This window comes from Notolepis coatsorum (assembly GCF_963971535.1).
Source record: "Notolepis coatsorum genome assembly, chromosome: 2".
NCBI lineage: Eukaryota > Metazoa > Chordata > Actinopteri > Aulopiformes > Paralepididae > Notolepis > Notolepis coatsorum.
In genome coordinates this window covers 57588887-57609425 of record NC_140166.1, presented here as the reverse complement: position 1 = coordinate 57609425, position 20539 = coordinate 57588887, and the positions used below count along the sequence as shown (strand labels likewise).

General features: G+C 40.5%; 1 protein-coding gene across 2 annotated transcripts in view; it reads right to left on the bottom strand.

The window, feature by feature from the left end:
* LOC311246558 (protein regulator of cytokinesis 1-like) overlaps positions 1–20539 on the bottom strand; it is a 54443-nt gene that overhangs the window by 9182 nt on the left and 24722 nt on the right. For both annotated transcript variants that reach the window (XM_084336707.1, XM_084336708.1), the window contains exons 11-12: positions 13109–13219; positions 2807–2923 (exon numbers count right to left, since the gene is read on the bottom strand). In XM_084336707.1, coding sequence (XP_084192833.1) covers positions 2807–2923; positions 13109–13219 — 228 coding nt within the window. The remainder of the gene's footprint in view (positions 1–2806; positions 2924–13108; positions 13220–20539) is intronic.

Sequence of the window (20539 nt, the reverse complement as noted above, 5' to 3'; positions counted from 1 at the left end):
CCATCTCCATGGGATCTCTTTTCTCAAAAGCTTGTGTAGTGGCTCCAATATGGTCGACACATTTGGCAGGAACTTGTGATAATAGTTTAGCATGCCCAGAAAAGACTTTAACTGTGTCTGGTCAGTCGGCTGTGGGGCATTTACAATGGCCTGTACCCTGTCAGCCACTGGTTGAATCCCTTTGTGGTTAATTCGATAACCCAGGTAAACCACCTCTGGTACCATGAACACACATTTGTCTCTCCTCAGACGCAGTCCTGCAGCTGAGAGTCTCTTCAGCACTACCTCTAAGTTGTGTAGATGGCTGGCATCGTCGTCACCGGTCACCAGAATATCATCTATTCTCACCACCACCTGGGGAAGGCCTTGTAGTAGGTTATCCATGGTGCGCTGGAATATGCCTGGTGCTGATGACACCCCATAGGGTAGCCTGGTGTACTGAAACAGACCCCGGTGGGTGTTTATTGTTGTGAATTTCTTAGATTCTTCATTCAGTGGGAGCTGTTGATAGGCCTAGTGTGACATGTCCAATTTTGTGAATTTCTGTCCCCCCCCTAATACCGCCAGCAAGTCCTCTGTTTTGGGAATAGGGTAGTTGTCCAACTTGGACACTGGATTCACTGTCACTTTATAGTCCCCACATATTCGGGTTGTCTTGTCTGGTTTTAGTATGGGCACTATGGGAGCTGCCCACTCTGAAAAATCCACAGGCTCAATTATGCCTGCCCTCTCCAATCTGACCAACTCTGCCTCCACTTTCTCCTTGAGAGCATAGGGTAATGGCCTGGCTTTAAAATACCGTGGCTTGGCTTCTGGGTCCACATATATCTTGGCTGTAGCCCCTATTAAAGTGCCCAGCTCGCCTTTAAAAACATCCTCATGTTGTGCTAGCAGAGCATTTAACTCCTGCTGCTGACCTATCTGTAGTCTGAAAATGGCTCTCCAGTCTAGCCGCATAGCTTTGAGCCAATTTCTCCCCATCAGATTAGGCCCCTCCCCTTTTACCACCAGCAATGCTAATTTCTTGGTCTGCCCTTTGTAGGTGACTTGTGCGTGCATCTTGCCTAACACTCCTACTCTGTCTCTGGTGTATGTGTACAGTTTTATTTTTGTTTGATGGAGTGGCCCCCCTCCCATCTTAGTGTAGGTTTCCTCACTCATAATAGTCATACCTGCACCAGTGTCTACTTCAAAGTCAATGTCATGTCCATTCACCGACACTTGCTCTCTGTATGGCTCCACTCTCTCTCCATCATCCAGATTATACAGATTGTGTGTATAATCCTCCTCTTCATACTCCAGTGTGTGGGTTGCACCCAGTCCATTTCCCCGGTTCTGTCTGGGCTGTCTGACCTGCCTGGGGCTGCGGCATTTTCTAGCTAGATGTCCGCGTCTTTGGCAGTTGTGACAAACTGCATCTATGAATCGGCAATCCGCCGGCCCGTGATTTCCTCCACATCTGTAACAACCGATTCCTGCCGACGGTGGTCTGCGCTCCGGTGCTGCAGGTTGTAGTTGTAATTTATGAATGGGTCCCTCCACTCCCGTTTGCTGCAGCTCCGCGATATCTTTAGCCGCTGTTTCCATAGTGATGGCCAACTCAATAGCCCTGGCCAACGTGAGTCTGTCATCCGGTTCTGTTAACAGACGCCTTTGAATGCGATCGTCATTTATCCCGCACACCAGTCTGTCTCGAATCATGTCATTTAACGTAGCGCCAAACCCACAATGTTCAGTGATTCTCTTCAGCTCGGCTACAAATGATGACACAGACTGTCCTTGCTGTCTCGTTTTCGAATGAAATTTAAAACGCTCCACAATGGCACTGGGTTTAGGCGTGAAGTGATCACTCAACAGTTTCAATAGCCCCGTCAAGTCCGAATCTCCTGGCTTACCCGGCAGACACAAATCGCGCAGCAGAGCGTAGCTTTTTCCTCCACATGCACTCAGGAATATGGCTCGCTTTTGTCCTGCATCTGTGATGTTGTTAGCCACAAAGTAGAATTCCAGACGTTCCACGTACTGCTGCCAATCATCTGTTTCTTGATCAAACTCCTGGATTTTCCCATACGTCGTCATTTTTCTAACGTTCGGCTAAAACTCCAAGCTGTTTAGTTTATCCTCGTCGCCAATGTAATAATGTAAAGGTCCAGTCCAAATGTTCTTTTGTGATGTTTATTTCACGCTGTCAAAAGCAATACAGGTCCCGTGCAACACACAGCTGTTACTCATTATACTATCTAAGTAGGTGTGTCTCATAGGACACTGCAGGTGAAGGTCTCACTGACATAACCCGGTGAACCCACATTATAACAATTTTTATTCTATTTTACTCTACTCTTATCCTAGGCAACTTGATTTGATTTGTGTTATTATTCTAATTCGTGACCTGTCCTGTCTAAATGTTTAAATATTGAGCGATTTGCAGTGTCAAATTTCCCACAGGATAATAAAAGTATTTCTATTCTATTCTATTCTATTCTCATTGCACCTTACCCTAAGCTGTACCTCATCCCATTTCTGCATTGCACTTTATATTATATTGTAACTCAGTTACAATTTTTTTTGTATATTGTATAATATGTATATTGAACACTTGTTTTGAACACTTTTGTTTACACTTTTGTATTTTTGACTTCTATTTTATACTTATCTATTTTATTTTTTATCTAGCACACTCTCAGGAGCAGAACAGAAAAAAGTATTTTATACAACTTATGACAACTAATAAAGAAACTTGAACTTGAAACTTGAACCCATTAGATATTAAAGAAGCCATTAGCAAGAGATTAAAAAGAAGACAAACCTTATTAGCCGAGAGTGGGGGGCGGGACACAGATGGCGAGTGACAGATGGCTCCACCAAAGGCTGAGCGCACAGTGCTGTTAGAGTTGGCAGTAGAGCTGCTCGAAGTACCATTCAGCTGAGAAGGAGAGGCGGGGTTAGAGGCGGGGTTAGTGAAATCTGCATACAGCCAGGTTATGAAAGATGTGTAATCATTTGGAACGAGGACCGTGTGGACCAGGGTTGTGCTGAAGACATGATTCTCAATTAAAATCAATTCAGGAAGGTGGGTCTTCTTAACACTTTGGGTGCCGGGAAACGCTTTACAGCGTCTTTCCCGGCCATGCTCAAGGTGCCGAGGACGCTGTACAGCGTCTTTGATCTGTTTACATCTTTTTTCGATTTTCCCCGTCTGAACTTCACCGCCGAGCTTTTGGAAGAAAATTTTAACCGGAAACTGCATTTCCTCTCAAATTTCACTAGGTGGCAGTGTCCCCCTATTTTCTAACACTATCACAATAGGGGGAATATTGTACCCCACAATGAATCTGGCATTTGATTGGCCAGCATACCTGGCCAATGTAACCACAGGTATAAAACGTTAGCGCGATCCCAGAATCTACGAGGTTTTGGAGGAGAGAGAGAGAGAGAGATAGATAGAGCGATAGAGAGAGAGAGAGAGAGATTGAGAGAGAGATTTGAATTGAGATCAGCCTATAGTCTATATTTATAGTGTTATACAGTATAGTGGTAGTATCAGACTAATTGTAAGGTTTCAGCTGTGCTTTAGAAAGTACTTAGTCGTGCTAAGTAGTAGTACTATTCGAGGGATTAGTGTGTAGTCTAGGTAGTATATTTCAGTAGTAGTAATAGTAGTTTGATCAGTTAGTAGTTTCATTTAGATCAGTATGAAGAGACGTAGTGTAGGAAAGCGAGGGGACAATCCGGCGGCGGGTCGCTTTGTTCAGACGAAGCTGGCGTTTGGACCCGCGGTTGTTCAAGCAGCAGCAGCACCAACAGCACCAACGTCTTTGGTAGCTCCGATCGGAGAGAGCCGTGAGACCGTTGCTGGGCCCAGTAACGCGTCTCTCCCCGGGACCGGGAGCGGCTCTACCCGACGCAGTTCGAGGAAGAGGAAGGCTGCCGCTGTGGTCATAGCTTCTTCATGCGAGTCAGGGGACAGCGATTCGACCGCCCACGAATCTGATGGGAGCGCCGATTGGGAACCACCAGGTAATTACACGGTCTTATATATATATATATATATGTGTGTGTGTGAAACGTGTATTTGATGATTTACATACTGTGACTATGTAACGTTAGTTCGACAAACCAACGGCGATATGCATGTGATTGTGTGTGTGTGTGAAACGTGTATTTGATGATTTACATACTGTGACTATGTAACGTTAGTTCGACAAACCAACGCCGGCGATATGCATGTGATTGTGTGTGTGTGAAACGTGTATTTGATGATTTACCTACCGCTTATTCTGTGACTATGTAACGTTAGTTTGCCAAACCTAACGCTGATATGCATTTATTATATTCTAGCTCCGGAATCATCCGACGATGATCTCGGCTTGGGTCGGAGGTATGAGTCTGATTCATCGCACGATTCAGACGTGGGAGTCGGACACGGTGGTGGTCGACGGGGCAACGGTACGTCATGTTTACTAATGCAATGTGAATATTGTTTTGTGCATGTTCAAATCGATAGTTGAATGATATAGGATATAGTAGGGATGTAGAGTACAGGCCACGCGACCATGTGCTACAGTTAGGTTGTCTTGTGTGCGTGTGTGTGTGTGTGTGCATGTGCACGCCCTTTGAAGTGGCTCTTTGAAGTGTGTAGCTATCATGTAAGTGATAATAGTTGCATGCTGGGCATGATACGACGTGGTGGTGGTGGTCGACGTGGTAATTGGTATGTTGCAATGTGAATATTGTTTTGTGCATGTTCAAATCGATAGTTGAATGATATAGGATATAGTAGGCATGCAGTACAGGCCACGCTACCATGTGCTACAGTTAGGTTGTCTTGTGTGCGTGTGTGTGTGTGTGTGTGCATGTGCACGCCCTTTGAAGTGGCTCTTTGAAGTGTGTAGCTATCATGTAAGTGATAATAGTTGCATGCTGGGCATGATACGACGTGGTGGTGGTGGTCGACGTGGTAATTGGTATGTTGCAATGTGAATATTGTTTTGTGCATGTTCAAATCGATAGTTGAATGATATAGGATATAGTAGGCATGTACAGGCCACTACATTTAGTTACATGGATGTGTGTGTGTGTGTGTGTAGATGCCTCACCCCATGCCATTTGATGTGTGTGTGTATGTGTGTGTGTGTGTGTGCAGTGTGTGTACACACACACACACACACAAGATCAAAAGACATGCATCCTCTCCAACACCTTTGAACTTCGCAGTACATGGTGAGGCCTCTATATGCAAATTCCATTGATTACAGCACACACATACACAATGGCATGGACACATGGCGAGGCCTATATTTAAATGCATGGTTGTGTAGCATATGTAAAATTCCATTGATTACAACACACACACATGTACATGCTTTGATGGCCGCTGATTTATTTTGTGTTCACACAGCAGAACACTCCGAAACCGAATCCGGGGCCAATACACCAACATGCTTGGGTATGTACTAACTACATTTATGTATGTGTAAATGTATTACTATTGTGTTTTGTGAGACTTACTTACTGAATGAATTTAATCCAATTCAGATTCTGGCGCAGACCCTGCAGATAGTGACGCTGAGACTGGCAACGACATAGGATCACATTCTACTCCTGCAGGTAATTGTACATGGTGGTGACTGGCTGCTGCTAGAGCCTGGGCCTGGTGGTAGCTGGCTGCTGCTAGAGCCTGGGCCTGGTGGTGACTGGCTGCTGCTAGAGCCTGGGCCTGGTGGTGACTGGCTGCTGCAGGGCCTGGGCCTGGTGGTGACTGGCTGCTGCAGGGCCTGGGCCTGGTGGTGACTGGCTGCTGCAGGGCCTGGTCTGGTGGTGATGGTGGTAAATACAATGACAATGCGTTGCCCTAGTGTAATGTATTACATCATGTGATTCTAGAACTGGATGCTAGTCTGGACATGCCGGAACCTGTTGCAGGGCGGAAACGCACATCTAAGAGCGGTAAGTTGGCCTCACTCTGCACACCACTTCCAGCTCTGACCTCTGACCCCCACACCACGTCCAGCTCTGACATCTGAACCCCACACACACTCACTCATTCACTCACACAGTTTGTAACTACGTGGCATATGAATGTCTACAGTAGGGGTGTTATAGTATATTTGTATAATTGACAGGTCGTGGAGGAGCGAAGAGCAGGGCTGCGATCCGTCAGGAAGAGGAGAATGCCTGGTCTCGTGAGGGCTGGGTGCCTCAAAGGATCCCCTTCACAGCCCAACCGGGGTTGCTCCAGGACGCCAAGGCACTCAGATCTTACCGGCCTGCGAAATGGATGGATCTGTTCCTGACAGATGCTTTTCTGAACTCTATTGTTGCCCAGTCCAACCTCTACGCTGAGCAGTCCATTGCCCGGCTGGACCCCACGCTAACCAGTAGCAGGGCACTGCTTTGGAAGCCCCTCACATTGAAGGAGCTGAAGAAGTTCCTCGGACTCCATTTCCTTAGCAGTGTCCTGCGGAAGCCTCGCATGGACCAGATGTGGACCACTGACGACATGATGTACACACCGTACTACTCTGATACCATGCCACGCAACAGGTTCCAATTGATCTGGCGATTCCTCCACTTTGCGGACAATACTTCCCTGGAGGTTAGAGACAAATTGTGCAAAGTACGCCCTGTAGTCGACCATGTAAACACGAGGTGCAAGGAGCTGTACCAGCCTGAACGCGAGCTCGCCATTGACGAGGGGGTGATGGCATGGCGAGGCCGCCTGACCTTCCGGGTCTACAACCCCAACAAGCCCACCCGCTATGGCATCAAGTCCTACTTCCTGTGCGAATCACGCACAGGATATTGCTTTTCATTTAAGCCATATTGTCGGGAAGGCTCGCTCCTGGGGGACACGGTCGTCGGTCTGCTTGGACGTCTGTCTGGGGCCGGCTATACGCTCTACATGGACAACTTCTACAACTCGGTACGTATGTCCGCCAGGCTCCGACAGTTGAGGACCGACGTCTGTGGTACCCTCAGGAAGCACCGGGGCGAGCCAGCCATCATCAAGAACATTACCAAACGTGACATCGGTGTGGGGGAGCGCATTGCGGTCAACAACAAGGAGGTCCTGATCGTGGCATGGCGCGATAAGAGAATCGTGAAGACCATCAGCAGCTTCCACGAGGACACTATGGAAAAGGCGATGGTGTGGAAGAAGCAGAAGAAGGGCAAAGCGCTGAGGGTGGAGATGCTCAAGCCATCATCAATCCTGGAGTACAATAAATTCATGAACGGCGTCGATCAGCTGGATCAGAATATATCGTACTATCCGGTTACACGTAAGACTGGAAAGTGGACCAAAAAGTTTGTGATGTATCTGATCCAAATATGTATCTTCAACGCGTTTGTCTTGTACAAAAAAAAGCACCCACAAGGGCATTACTCCAACCTCTTCCGGTTCACCAGGGCTGTGGCGCGGACCTACACAGACGGTAAGGAGAAGAAGATTCCTGGGGTGACAGCGGAGATGGAGGCGGAGGCGGAGGCAGGGGAGGAGGCAGGGGAGGAGGCAGGGGGTGGGGATGAGGAGGAGGCAGGGGCTGAGCAGGTGGGGCGTGTCGACCCTAGGGCCCCACTGGGGGACCCGCAGAGCAGATTAGTGGGTGGCTTTGTGAAGCATGTAATGGTTGCATACAAAGCCACCCCGAAGAGAAAGCTACCGTGTAGGAAATGTCGTGTCTGCAGTAGGCGTGGCATCAGGAGTGAGACCAGATATTTTTGCACATCGTGCAAAGTCCCCCTGCATCGTGACAAATGCTTCGCTCTGTACCACACAAAGAGGGATTTCTCTAAATAGTTTCTTTATTAGTTGTCATACAGAAGTACAGACTACTTCTAAATAATCCGGCACACAGAAGTACAGATTACTTCTAAATAATCCATCATTGTGTGATACAGACAGAACCATGTGTACCGGTACATAGTATAGCTAGCTGAGTGTAGTATAGTATAGTGTAGTATAGTATAGTATAGTATATTGTAGTATAGTATAGTATAGTATAGTGTATGGGTAGTTGCACTGTTTTCTGTACAAGACAAATGCGTTGAACACATGTATTTGGGCCACGGTTGTCGATATTGCATAGGCATGTTTGGACCACTTGCAGATGAGACGTTATGTTAGCGATCTAGCTGTATCGACTCCATTCATAATTTGCATTGTGTGTGTATATAGTTTTTTTTTATTTATCTTTTTCCCCCCTCATTTTTACCGTTTGCACAGAACCAATGGTTGCTGACAGTCACCCAGTTTAAAAAAGTATATACTGTAGGTAACATACCACACTTTTCTAATGCAGTCCATTGGCCTATTATTTATATACTTTGGAAGCATGTATTGGATATTTTTTGGTCCACAGATCATCTGGCGCTTCATCCATTTATCAATGGACAATGCAGTCATCGATGCGAGAGACCAAGTAAGATATGCCCTGTAGTTCATGTGACGTGAATGTTACCAGCAAACTTCTAAATGCACTGAAACAATGGTTGGTTATCCTCCAGTGTTCACTTTTTATAAGGTATTGTCTTTGTAAATTACCATAATCCTATACTGTGAATGTTACCAACAAACTCCTAAATGCACTGACACAATGGTTGGTTATCATCAGCCAGTGTTCACTTTTTATAAGGTATTGTCTTGGTAAATTACCATAATCCTATACTGTGAATGTTACCAACAAACTCCTAAATGCACTGAAACAATGGTTGGTTATCATCACAGTGTTCACTTTTTATAAGGTATTGTCTTGGTAAATTACCATAATCCTATACTGTGAATGTTACCAACAAACTCCTAAATGCACTGAAACAATGGTTGGTTATCATCACAGTGTTCACTTTTTATAAGGTATTGTCTTGGTAAATTACCATAATCCTATACTGTGAATGTTACCAACAAACTCCTAAATGCACTGAAACAATGGTTGATTATCCTCCAGTGTTCACTTTTTATAAGGTATTGTCTTGGTAAATTACCATAATCCTATACTGTGAATGTTACCAACAAACTCCTAAATGCACTGAAACAATGGTTGATTATCCTCCAGTGTTCACTTTTTATAAGGTATTGTCTTGGTAAATTACCATAATCCTATACTGTGAATGTTACCAACAAACTCCTAAATGCACTGAAACAATGGTTGATTATCCTCCAGTGTTCACTTTTTATAAGGTATTGTCTTGGTAAATTACCATAATCCTATACTGTGAATGTTACCAACAAACTCCTAAATGCACTGACACAATGGTTGGTTATCATCAGCCAGTGTTCACTTTTTATAAGGTATTGTCTTGGTAAATTACCATAATCCTATACTGTGAATGTTACCAACAAACTCCTAAATGCACTGAAACAATGGTTGATTATCCTCCAGTGTTCACTTTTTATAAGGTATTGTATTGGTAAATTACCATAATCCTATACTGTGAATGTTACCAACAAACTCCTAAATGCACTGAAACAATGGTTGATTATCCTCCAGTGTTCACTTTTTATAAGGTATTGTCTTGGTAAATTGCCATAATCCTATACTGTGAATGTTACCAACAAACTCCTAAATGCACTGAAACAATGGTTGATTATCCTCCAGTGTTCACTTTTTATAAGGTATTGTCTTGGTAAATTACCATAATCCTATACTGTGAATGTTACCAACAAACTCCTAAATGCACTGAAACAATGGTTGGTTATCATCACAGTGTTCACTTTTTATAAGGTATTGTCTTGGTAAATTACCATAATCCTATACTGTGAATGTTACCAACAAACTCCTAAATGCACTGAAACAATGGTTGATTATCCTCCAGTGTTCACTTTTTATAAGGTATTGTATTGGTAAATTACCATAATCCTATACTGTGAATGTTACCAACAAACTCCTAAATGCACTGAAACAATGGTTGATTATCCTCCAGTGTTCACTTTTTATAAGGTATTGTCTTGGTAAATTACCATAATCCTATACTGTGAATGTTACCAGCATATAATGCACAGCAACAATGGTTGGTACTGATGACTTGTCACCCAGTTTATTGAACATATTTTACAATAAAAATGTTCATGGCATCAAAGTTTCAAGTTTTTTGCATTGTAAAGTATTCTGTATTTTATAATAATGTTGTCTGGACCTACACCAGTAGTTATAAAACTTACTTGTTCATTAGCGCCAGGCATATCAATCAAATGACCAACAAAGTAATCAATCAATCAAACAAATCAATCTATGAATCAAACTATCAACAAAACAATCAAACATTCTATCAAGCAAATGACCAACAAAGTAATCAATCAAACAAATCAATCTATGAATCAAACTATCAACAAAACAATCAAACATTCTATCAATCAAATGACCAACAAAGTAATCAATCAATCAAACCAATCAATCTATGAATCAAACTATCAACAAAACAATAAAACATTCTATCAAGCAAATTACCAACAAAACAATCAAACATTCTATCAATCAAATGACCAACAAAGTAATCAATCAATCAAACAAATCAATCTATGAATCAAACTATCAACAAAACAATCAAACATTCTATCAATCAAATGACCAACAAAGTAATCAATCAATCAAACCAATCAATCTATGAATCAAACTATCAACAAAACAATCAAACATTCTATCAATCAAATGACCAACAAAGTAATCAATCAATCAAACCAATCAATCTATGAATCAAACTATCAACAAAACAATCAAACATTCTATCAAGCAAACTATCAACAAAACAATCAAACATTCTATCAATCAAATGACCAACAAAGTAATCAATCAATCAAACAAATCAATCTATGAATCAAACTATCAACAAAACAATCAAACATTCTATCAATCAAATGACCAACAAAGTAATCAATCAATCAAACCAATCAATCTATGAATCAAACTATCAACAAAACAATCAAACATTCTATCAAGCAAATTACCAACAAAGTAATCAATCAATCAAACAAATCAATCTATGAATCAAACTTATCAACAAAACAATCAAACATTCTATCAAGCAAACTATCAACAAAACAATCAAACATTCTATCAATCAAATGACCAACAAAGTAATCAATCAATCAAACAAATCAATCTATGAATCAAACTATCAACAAAACAATCAAACATTCTATCAATCAAATGACCAACAAAGTAATCAATCAATCAAACAAATCAATCTATGAATCAAACTATCAACAAAACAATCAAACATTCTATCAATCAAATGACCAACAAAGTAATCAATCAATCAAACAAATCAATCTATGAATCAAACTATCAACAAAACAATAAAACATTCTATCAATCAAACCAATAAAACAATCTGTCAAACAATCAATCAATCAAACCATCCATCCCAGTCTAAATTGCTTTATAACACGTTCAGTACCTATTATCACCCCGCCGGCACACCTTTCATAAAAGTGCCTGTAACTTCTGTTCTAAATAATTTACCTCCACTTTTATCTTTTGTTGACGTTTTTTAACTTGTAATTGTGAACGAACGAAGACATGCAGAAACAAACGGTTTTTTGCATTGTGTACATCAACTTGTCGTCTTCAAATGAGCCCAACCATTTCCCCATAGTTATAATATAAAATATAGAAATAGCTCCGCTAAGATCATGAGATATGCTAGAATCGTCCAGGAATCCTGGCAACCCACAGTCATTTTCCGGATTTTTGGCCGGCACCCAAAGTGTTAAACATGAAAATACTGGAAAAACCTCTTTTGCGAGAAGATTGTCATATCCAACCTATTAAGAAATAACTGCGAATGAATGTTCTACTATTAACAAATGAAGTGCAGTGTAGGGCAGCAACTAACTATTTTGTTATCGATTAATCTGTCAACTCAATTGTATTGATTAGTCGATTCATCTAAACGATTAATTTACCAGGGGAAAAAAACGATTGATTACATTTGCAATTGAACATTTCTAAATGTATTGACATGTTTTTCAAGTGCGGTACCAACTGTCCTCAGGTCACATGGGTAGCTGCCTGTCTGACACCCCCTACTGAATACCCAGAGTAGGAGATGAGCCACGACGTTGATTTATGTCTGTAAATGCTGTGTAGTGTGGATGCCTACTGTACTGTACTGTACATTAGTAGGGTGAGTAACCTACATGCCTGAAGTGTTATCAAGACTATCACTACAATGGCATTACTGCTTTTTATCCATTAACTCATTATAGCTACTTTATTATCTTGAAATAATATAACACCCACCAGTTACTATGACAGTGTTTATCATTACATACAATGTATCTATGCCTAGAGAGAGACTTCTTGCCGGCCAAAAAAGTAAATCCCCACGTGTTATCGCTTCACTCCACGCTATGTTATTGCTTGTACCAGCACAGGAGATACGATTATTTATTTAAAAACATGATAGTAATAAAATAAATATATAAATAGATGAGATTATATACATATGTGTTTTTGTGTATATATATATTATACACATATGTTTGCTTTACAATTTGTTCCTCACATTTTACCCGACAACTGCTCTACCTCCCGAGCCACTGTCGCCCCAATATATTGATGTGTTTACAAAATATATTACTTATACAAGGCATAAATATATCACTCATACAAGGCATAAATATATCACTCATACAAGGCATAAATATATCACTCATACAAGACATAAATATATCACTCATACAAGACATAAATATATCTCTCATACAAGACATAAATATATCACTCATACAAGACATAAATATATCACTCATACAAGACATAAATATATCACTCATACAAGGCATAAATATATCACTCATACAAGGCATAAATATATCACTCATACAAGGCATAAATATATCACTCATACAAGGCATAAATATATCACTCATACAAGACATAAATATATCACTCATACAAGGCATAAATATATCACTCATACAAGGCATAAATATATCACTCATACACGACATAAATATATGACTCATGGCTACAACATAACGTACATTATGTACCTTTTTTCCTGTGGTCGATTAGTACTTTGTTTACGTTTTCTGACGAGACCGTGTTGCAGTGAGCCATGCATTGAGTGTGTACAGCAGCCAGTGTGTTTGTTTGTGTGTTTGGGTCACCTTGCGTGATTTACTGGGGGTGGTTTTACTGGGGAACCTCCTCTTGCTGGGCGTCCTCACAGCTGTTCCATACAGCATGTCCTCCTCCCTCTGCTTACTCTTCTTCAGTTGCTGTAAGAGTGTTCAGGATTCAGAAATCAAAACGTCAACACTACATAGGCGATATGGCCTAAAAATGTAATCTGATTTTTTTTTTTTATTATCCGATTTACGATTTTAATCGATTTTTCTCTGTTGAAAACTATAAACGCCAAGGAAAGCATTCAAATAACCTTTGTTTTTATTTGACACAAAAAATGTATCAAACCAAGATGAATTTCCCTATTGGGATTGAAGTGCAAACCCAACTTTCACCAATCTTAACTTACATTTTTTTTTATAATAATATATTATATATAAAAGGTTACTCTTGATCAAACAAAGATGAATGTCCCTATTGGGAGTAATAGTGCAATAACTTGCTTTTTCACCAAACTTCACTCAAAACAAATAAAAGGTGCCTCTTGATCACCAAACAAGAAATTAATTTCCCAAATGCCCTGGGACTCTTAGATCATTCTGGAAAGTAAAATAGTCTAGGCACTAGTATATTCTACAACCTTCTAGAATATAAGGCACCATGACAACGAAGCATACAACTCTAACAATAACATTCGGTGTGTATACACATAGCAGATAATAAATTAAATGAAGTGCAATCAGTCCTTAATAATACTTTAAAATTAACCACACACAAACGTATGAGCACAGCAAGGTTATTCTAACAATTTAAGTAATCACTCCATTAAAGGCACATTGAAGCGCTAAAAGGCGCTGCTTTTCTATCTTATCTAATCAGTTAAATCGGTTCTAGTGGCTTCTCCACGTTGATAATTATTTATCTCTTATTCCTTATCTATATCTTTCCATTGATTTTTATTTTATTTAATTTTTTCTTCTCATTACTCTATATTTTTTAAATATATTTTAACTTACATTGTTCTTTTCCAATGTTCTTCACATTAAGGTGTCAATATTACTCTATATTTTTTAAATATATTTTAACTTACATTATTCTTTTCCAATGTTCTTCACATTAAGGTGTCAATATTGCTCTACAATCTTTTCCTTTTTTTCCCCCACACGTTAGTGGAGGGTTCAAAGGAATATGTCGATGAAGGTTTATTCTCTTTTTTTTATTTTATTTTTTATTTTTATCTTTATGTTATTTATCACAATACTTCATTACAGTAAGGGAAGGTGCAAGACCAAAAGCGACATTCTATTGCAATAGAATGGAAATGTTAGATCCTATGGCAATTAGCATAGGAAAATTAGGATTACAATGCTCAGTTTGGGCAATCCGGTGGACCATGGGAGAAAGTCAATCGCGGAGGATGTGTTCTTGGAACACAGGCATGTTCGACTTTCTGGGTGAGGGGAAAATAGGGGATTTTTATTTGTATATATATATGTTTTTAAGCTCAGCTCTCAACGGGACCTCATTAATTGGATGTGCATCTATTGTAGCTTCATACTCCAGAAACATTACCAAAAACTACACGAAAACATGCATAGACTATGGCTAGTTTGAATATAATGGTATGGAACACCGGTGGGATAAACAAACAACACAAGCGCAAAAGCGTGCTCACACTGATGAAAAAAGAACATGTGGACGTGGCTCTATTAAGCGAAACGCACATTTTAGAGGGAGACATAAATACGTTAGCGGATAACATATACCATAATATTAGTCACTCTTCTTTTGCTACGAGAACTAGAGGGGTAGCCATAGTCGTCAGACGCAAATTAAATATCGAATTGAAAGGGGTATGGTCGGATGCTGAGGGGCGCATAACTATAGCTAGGATTATACACAATAACAGGAAAATTGCATTGGCAGCGGTATATGCCCCGAATTTGTACGAAGTGGGTTTCTTCACTTCACTAACAGGAGAAATGTTAAACCATCCCGAGTACTCATATATAATAGGTGCGGATTTTAATGCCATTTGGAACCCAAGGATGGACAAAACTTACCTTTCCTTCTCAAGCGAACAAAATAATTCATCTAAAGCATTAAAAGATTGGTCGAAATCAACAGGAGTAACTGATTTATGGCGTTCACTTAACCCCATGACCCGCAAGTACTCCTGTCGTTCGGCGAGACACAACACATGCGCTATCAGATCACTGCTACTTAATCCTGAAAGCAACATTTGGTACACTATCTGCCCGGGCCCCAAGATGGCGTTTTAATTCGATGCTGCTTAACAACAAGGAATTCATTACACAAATTAAAGAAGCTCTCACAGTATTCCTACAAGACAATGCTAACTCGGTGCAAGATCCCAGAATATTATGGATGTCGGTAAAGAATATGATCAAGGATTTCTCGGATAGATTTACCTCCATATTGCGCAAAAATCAAAACACAAAACTGTCTGAAATGGAAACGCTTTACTCAACGCTTTTTAATTCTTTAAAATACAACAACTCTACCAGACTAGATAACCAAGTTAACATTCTAAAGACAGAGATCAAAGCAATGTACAGACAAAAATCGGAATTGCAAATACGCAGCACTAGACAACAGCAGTACTTCCAAGGTTCTAAACCTAGTCACCTATTAGCCATGCGACTAAGAATTAATGCAAAATTTGCAGATATAACTGCCATTAGGAAACAACAAGCTCTAGTAACAGAACCCAAAATAATAAACGATACATTCAAAGAATTCTACTCCGATTTATATAACTCAGAAACGACCTTTGATCAAGACAAATTAGACACATATCTTGATCAAATTACTCTCCCTAAACTTACGGAGGAAGACGCTAAACAGTTAGAAGTACCGATCACATTAGAAGAACTCAAGAAGGCCATATCCGGAATGAAAAACGGCAAAGCTCCGGGAATTGACGGTATCCCATCAGAAATGTAAATTTCTTGCTGGGACATATTTGGACCCTTATTACTAAATATGATCTTATACTCAGTCAAAGAGGGAAGCTTCATAGAACACCAAAATACCGCACTCATTTCAGTTCTTCACAAAAAAGACAAAGACCCCACTGAGTGAGGTAGTTACCGTCCTTTAAGCCTCCTCGGAACCGATGTCAAACTGTACTCTAAGATATTAGCCATCAGATTGCAAAAGCATATGACGTCTTCAGTTCATCCGGACCAAACAGGCTTCATAAAAGGTCGCCTGATCAATGATAACATAAGGCGAATACTGCACGTACTAGATACAGACAAAGAGGACATCACACCTAAGGCGATACTATCCCTGGATGCTATGAAAGCATTTGACAGGTTGGAATGGTCGTTTCTATGGGCAGTATTGGAAAGGATGGGGTTAGGAAAAGGTTTCATTGATATGATTAAAGTACTATACAAGGACCCATCGGCCAGGATTACAACAGGCACATTCATCTCCGATATCTTTCCGGTATCACGCTCAGCCAGACAAGGTTGCCCTCTTAGTCCCGGACTATTCGATCTATCATTAGAACCTTTAGCACAATTTATAAGACAATCCCAACACATAGAACCAATAGTAATCAAGGGCACACATCATAAAATTAGTTTATATGCGGACGACGTAATATTGTTCATGCAAAACCCCAACAACACATTGCCGCTTATACTCAAGTTGATAGAGAACTTTGGTGATTTATCGGGATTTAAAATAAATTGGCCTAAATCGGCTTTTCTTCCTCTTAACACCAGTGCAAAAAAAGAGACAACCCTCCCAGGTGCGATACCCATGGTCAAACATTTCAGATGCTTGGGTGTGGAAATATTTCCCACCATAAGACAAACGGTGAAGCACAATTACACAAAAATACAGAACAAAATCAAAGACGACCTGGACAGGTGGGCAAAACTTAAAAACTCAGTACAGGCAAGGGTATCAATAGTTAAGATGGATGTATTACCAAGAATCAATTTCTTCAGCTCAATGCTTCCGTTACCTCCTCCAGAGGGCTACTGGAAAAGATTACAAACCTCCACATACAAATTTATTTGGAATAACAAACCACCTCGCATAAAAAGATCCACCGCACAGAGAAATAAAGCAGACGGTGGCATGGCAGTCCCAGATTTTTTACAATATTTTAATGCCTTCACATTAAGACCATTGAAGAAGATATGGTTTGACCCCGAGGCTTTGGTATCTTGGAGAAAATTAGAAGAAAACATAGTAGCCCCACAGAGATTGAAAGACATAGCATACACTAAACTTTCAATCAAGCATTGTGAGCGAGAATTTGGCCCAATAATTACCCATGCAATCAGGACATGGCGGGAAACACAAAGGAAATTTCCTAACCCTCAAGTATGGCATAATCACACTCCCATATTCAATAACAATGCTCTCTTAATGGGAAAACGACCTATAAGATTCCCTATATGGGAAGAGAGAGGCATACACTCATTAGGGGATATTTTTAATAACAAGGGCCTCTGTAGTTATGTCGAAATATGCATAAAGTTTAACCTCACCGAGTCCACATGGCTTTTTTACATACAGTTACGACTTTGTATGAGATCTCACGGTGTTCCATTACACATACCAATTGAACACCACAGATACCACAAATTTTTCTATGAAAGAGATACATTGGGAGGTTTTGTATCAGGTTTTTATTATCAATTACTAACGTCCTCGTATGAAACCCTTCAACTAGACAATGTCTGGAGGAGGGATATACCAGACCTGGAAAATGACTTTGATTGGCAAGGAGCCTGGGCAAATGTCCGACTTACATCAAGGAACCCGGATCATCAACAAATCAATCTGAACTATATTCACAGGACATACTTGACTCCTATAAGGCTGTGCAAAATGGGGCTTATACAAGACTCCAAATGCTCCCAATGTACAAATGGGGACGAAGGAACATTTATGCACATGTATTGGGACTGCCCACCAGTTAAGGCATTCTGGAAAGATGTGTCCCAACAATTATCAATACTCGTATTTTGGAATATACCTGTACACCCCGCGGTATTGCTATTGAATGATGTTTTTGAGTTTGCAGTGAATCCACAACTAAAAAGATTGGTTTTATCGGGTATCACAGTAGCTAAAAAACTGATCGCATCACGTTGGTTTCAACCGGAAAAAATTTGCCGGAAAGTGTGGTTTCTTACATATCTCGATGTGATATATCAAGAAATATCTACAGCAAGAATTCTGGGGCTCAATGAATCCAAAATGTCAATGTGGTTAGAAGTGGTGGAGAGAATAAAAGCTAGCCTATAATGGTAGTGTCTGGTTAGGAGTGAGGGATAATGGAGGTACTATCCAAGAGGGGGTCCGGGAGGGGGGGGTTTGAGCTGGAGCATATGTGTGTAGGGTTTTAGAAAATAGGTATTAGGGGTATATTATATACTAACATTTATATAATTGTAACTTCGCTGGATATACACTGTATACGGTTAAAATGTTATTATTGACTATTTTTGTTTTATCCTGTTTCTGTACTTGCATATATTTTAACCACCTTTACTGAAAGTTTCATTATACATTGTGTGTTGAGTACTGACTTTTAATAAGTTTTGTTTTGCAATAATAAAAAAAAAAAAAAAAAAAAAAAATGTATTTCCCTATTGGGATTAATAAAGTGCAAATCTAACTTTCACCAAACACCACTTTTTGTAAAATAAAAGGTGACTCTTAAAAAGAAAGGTTGGTCAAAATCGTCCTAAATCATTATTTCGAATTAATCGATAAAATCGATTAATCGCCCAGCCCTAACTACACGCAGATCATGCAGCCTGATGAAAACTATAACCAGTGTTTTTATAAATCGGTTCCAACTACCAGCGAGCAGGATCAGACTAGTTTAATGTCTACTGTTAGTGAATCAGACTGGTTTGATCTCTACTGAGAACCAGACTAGTTTTATCTCTACTGTGAACCAGGCTAGTTGTATCTCTACTGAGAACCAGGCTAGTTGTATCTCTACTAGGGATGCCCCGATCACGTTTTTTGCCACCGATACCGATCACCGATCGTCGTGAGCCATATCGGCCGATACCGATCCGATACCGATCGTTTTTGATTAAAAAGAAATTAAAAATTATTTTATATAAAAAGTTTTTTTTTTTTTTTTTTTTTTTTTTATAAAATATATATATTATATAATTAGACTTGTACTTGTATTATCTGCGAGACATCGCCACCACGCAACAAGTCAAAATGCTCGCTATCTGCAAACAGCTCCACTGTCTGTGTGTACTCTAGTAGCCCTAGCTCCAAAAAGGATTCTCCGGCGCTGCAGCGGGACCCTATTGCCTTGGTAACGTTATGCTTTGGTCATTTCATATTCAGCAAGCCCTCAGCTCGAATACGCATTCAATCAATGTTATAAGACATTGATATCAGGAGCTATCTGTAGCTACTGCTAGCCGGCTAGATGACGTTAAGACAACTATTTAGTTCAATCGGACATTTCGTTTTGAACCGTGAACTAACGTCAGCTAACGCAAGCTAACGCAAGCTAACGCAAGCTAACGGAGATATCAACATGGGCTACTAGACTTCCTGGGGCATTTGTTGATATCCGGAGCTATCAGTAGCTAGCCGGCTAAATACCGTTAGACAATGCCTACTAAAAGTGAATAGTTGACTGGGTAATTTTGTTTAAACAGTAACGATAGCTAGGTAGCTAACGTTAGCTCAGGTCGAATGCACTATCTAGACTCAGCAGAGGAGGTCCGCCTCCTCTGTGTTTACAAACTCTACACGGGTACGGGCGGGGCTAGGGAGGAGGAGCAGTTTGCAGGTCCTGTGCGTCTGAGACAAGCGAGTGAGATATCCACTTGATCAGTTTCCGCGATCGGCGAATATGACTAATTATCGGAATTCCCCGATCGCATATTTATACTGATTATCGGCCGATAACGATCGGTGGCCGATCGATCGGGGCATCCCTAATCTCTACTGAGAACCAGGCTAGTTGTATCTCGACTGAGAACCAGGCTAGTTGTATCTCTACTGAGAACCAGGCTAGTTGTATCTCTACTGTGAACCAGGCTAGTTTTATCTCTACTGTGAACCAGGCTAGTTGTATCTCTACTGAGAACCAGGCTAGTTGTATCTCTACTGAGAACCAGGCTAGTTGTATCTCTACTGAGAACCAGGCTAGTTGTATCTCTACTGAGAACCAGGCTAGTTGTATCTCTACTGTGAACCAGGCTAGTTTTATCTCTACTGTGAACCAGGCTAGTTGTATCTCTACTGAGAACCAGGCTAGTTGTATCTCTACTGAGAACCAGGCTAGTTGTATCTCTACTGAGAACCAGGCTAGTTGTATCTCTACTGTGAACCAGGCTAGTTGTATCTCTACTGAGAACCAGGCTAGTTGTATCTCTACTGAGAACCAGGCTAGTTGTATCTCTACTGAGAACCAGGCTAGTTGTATCTCTACTGAG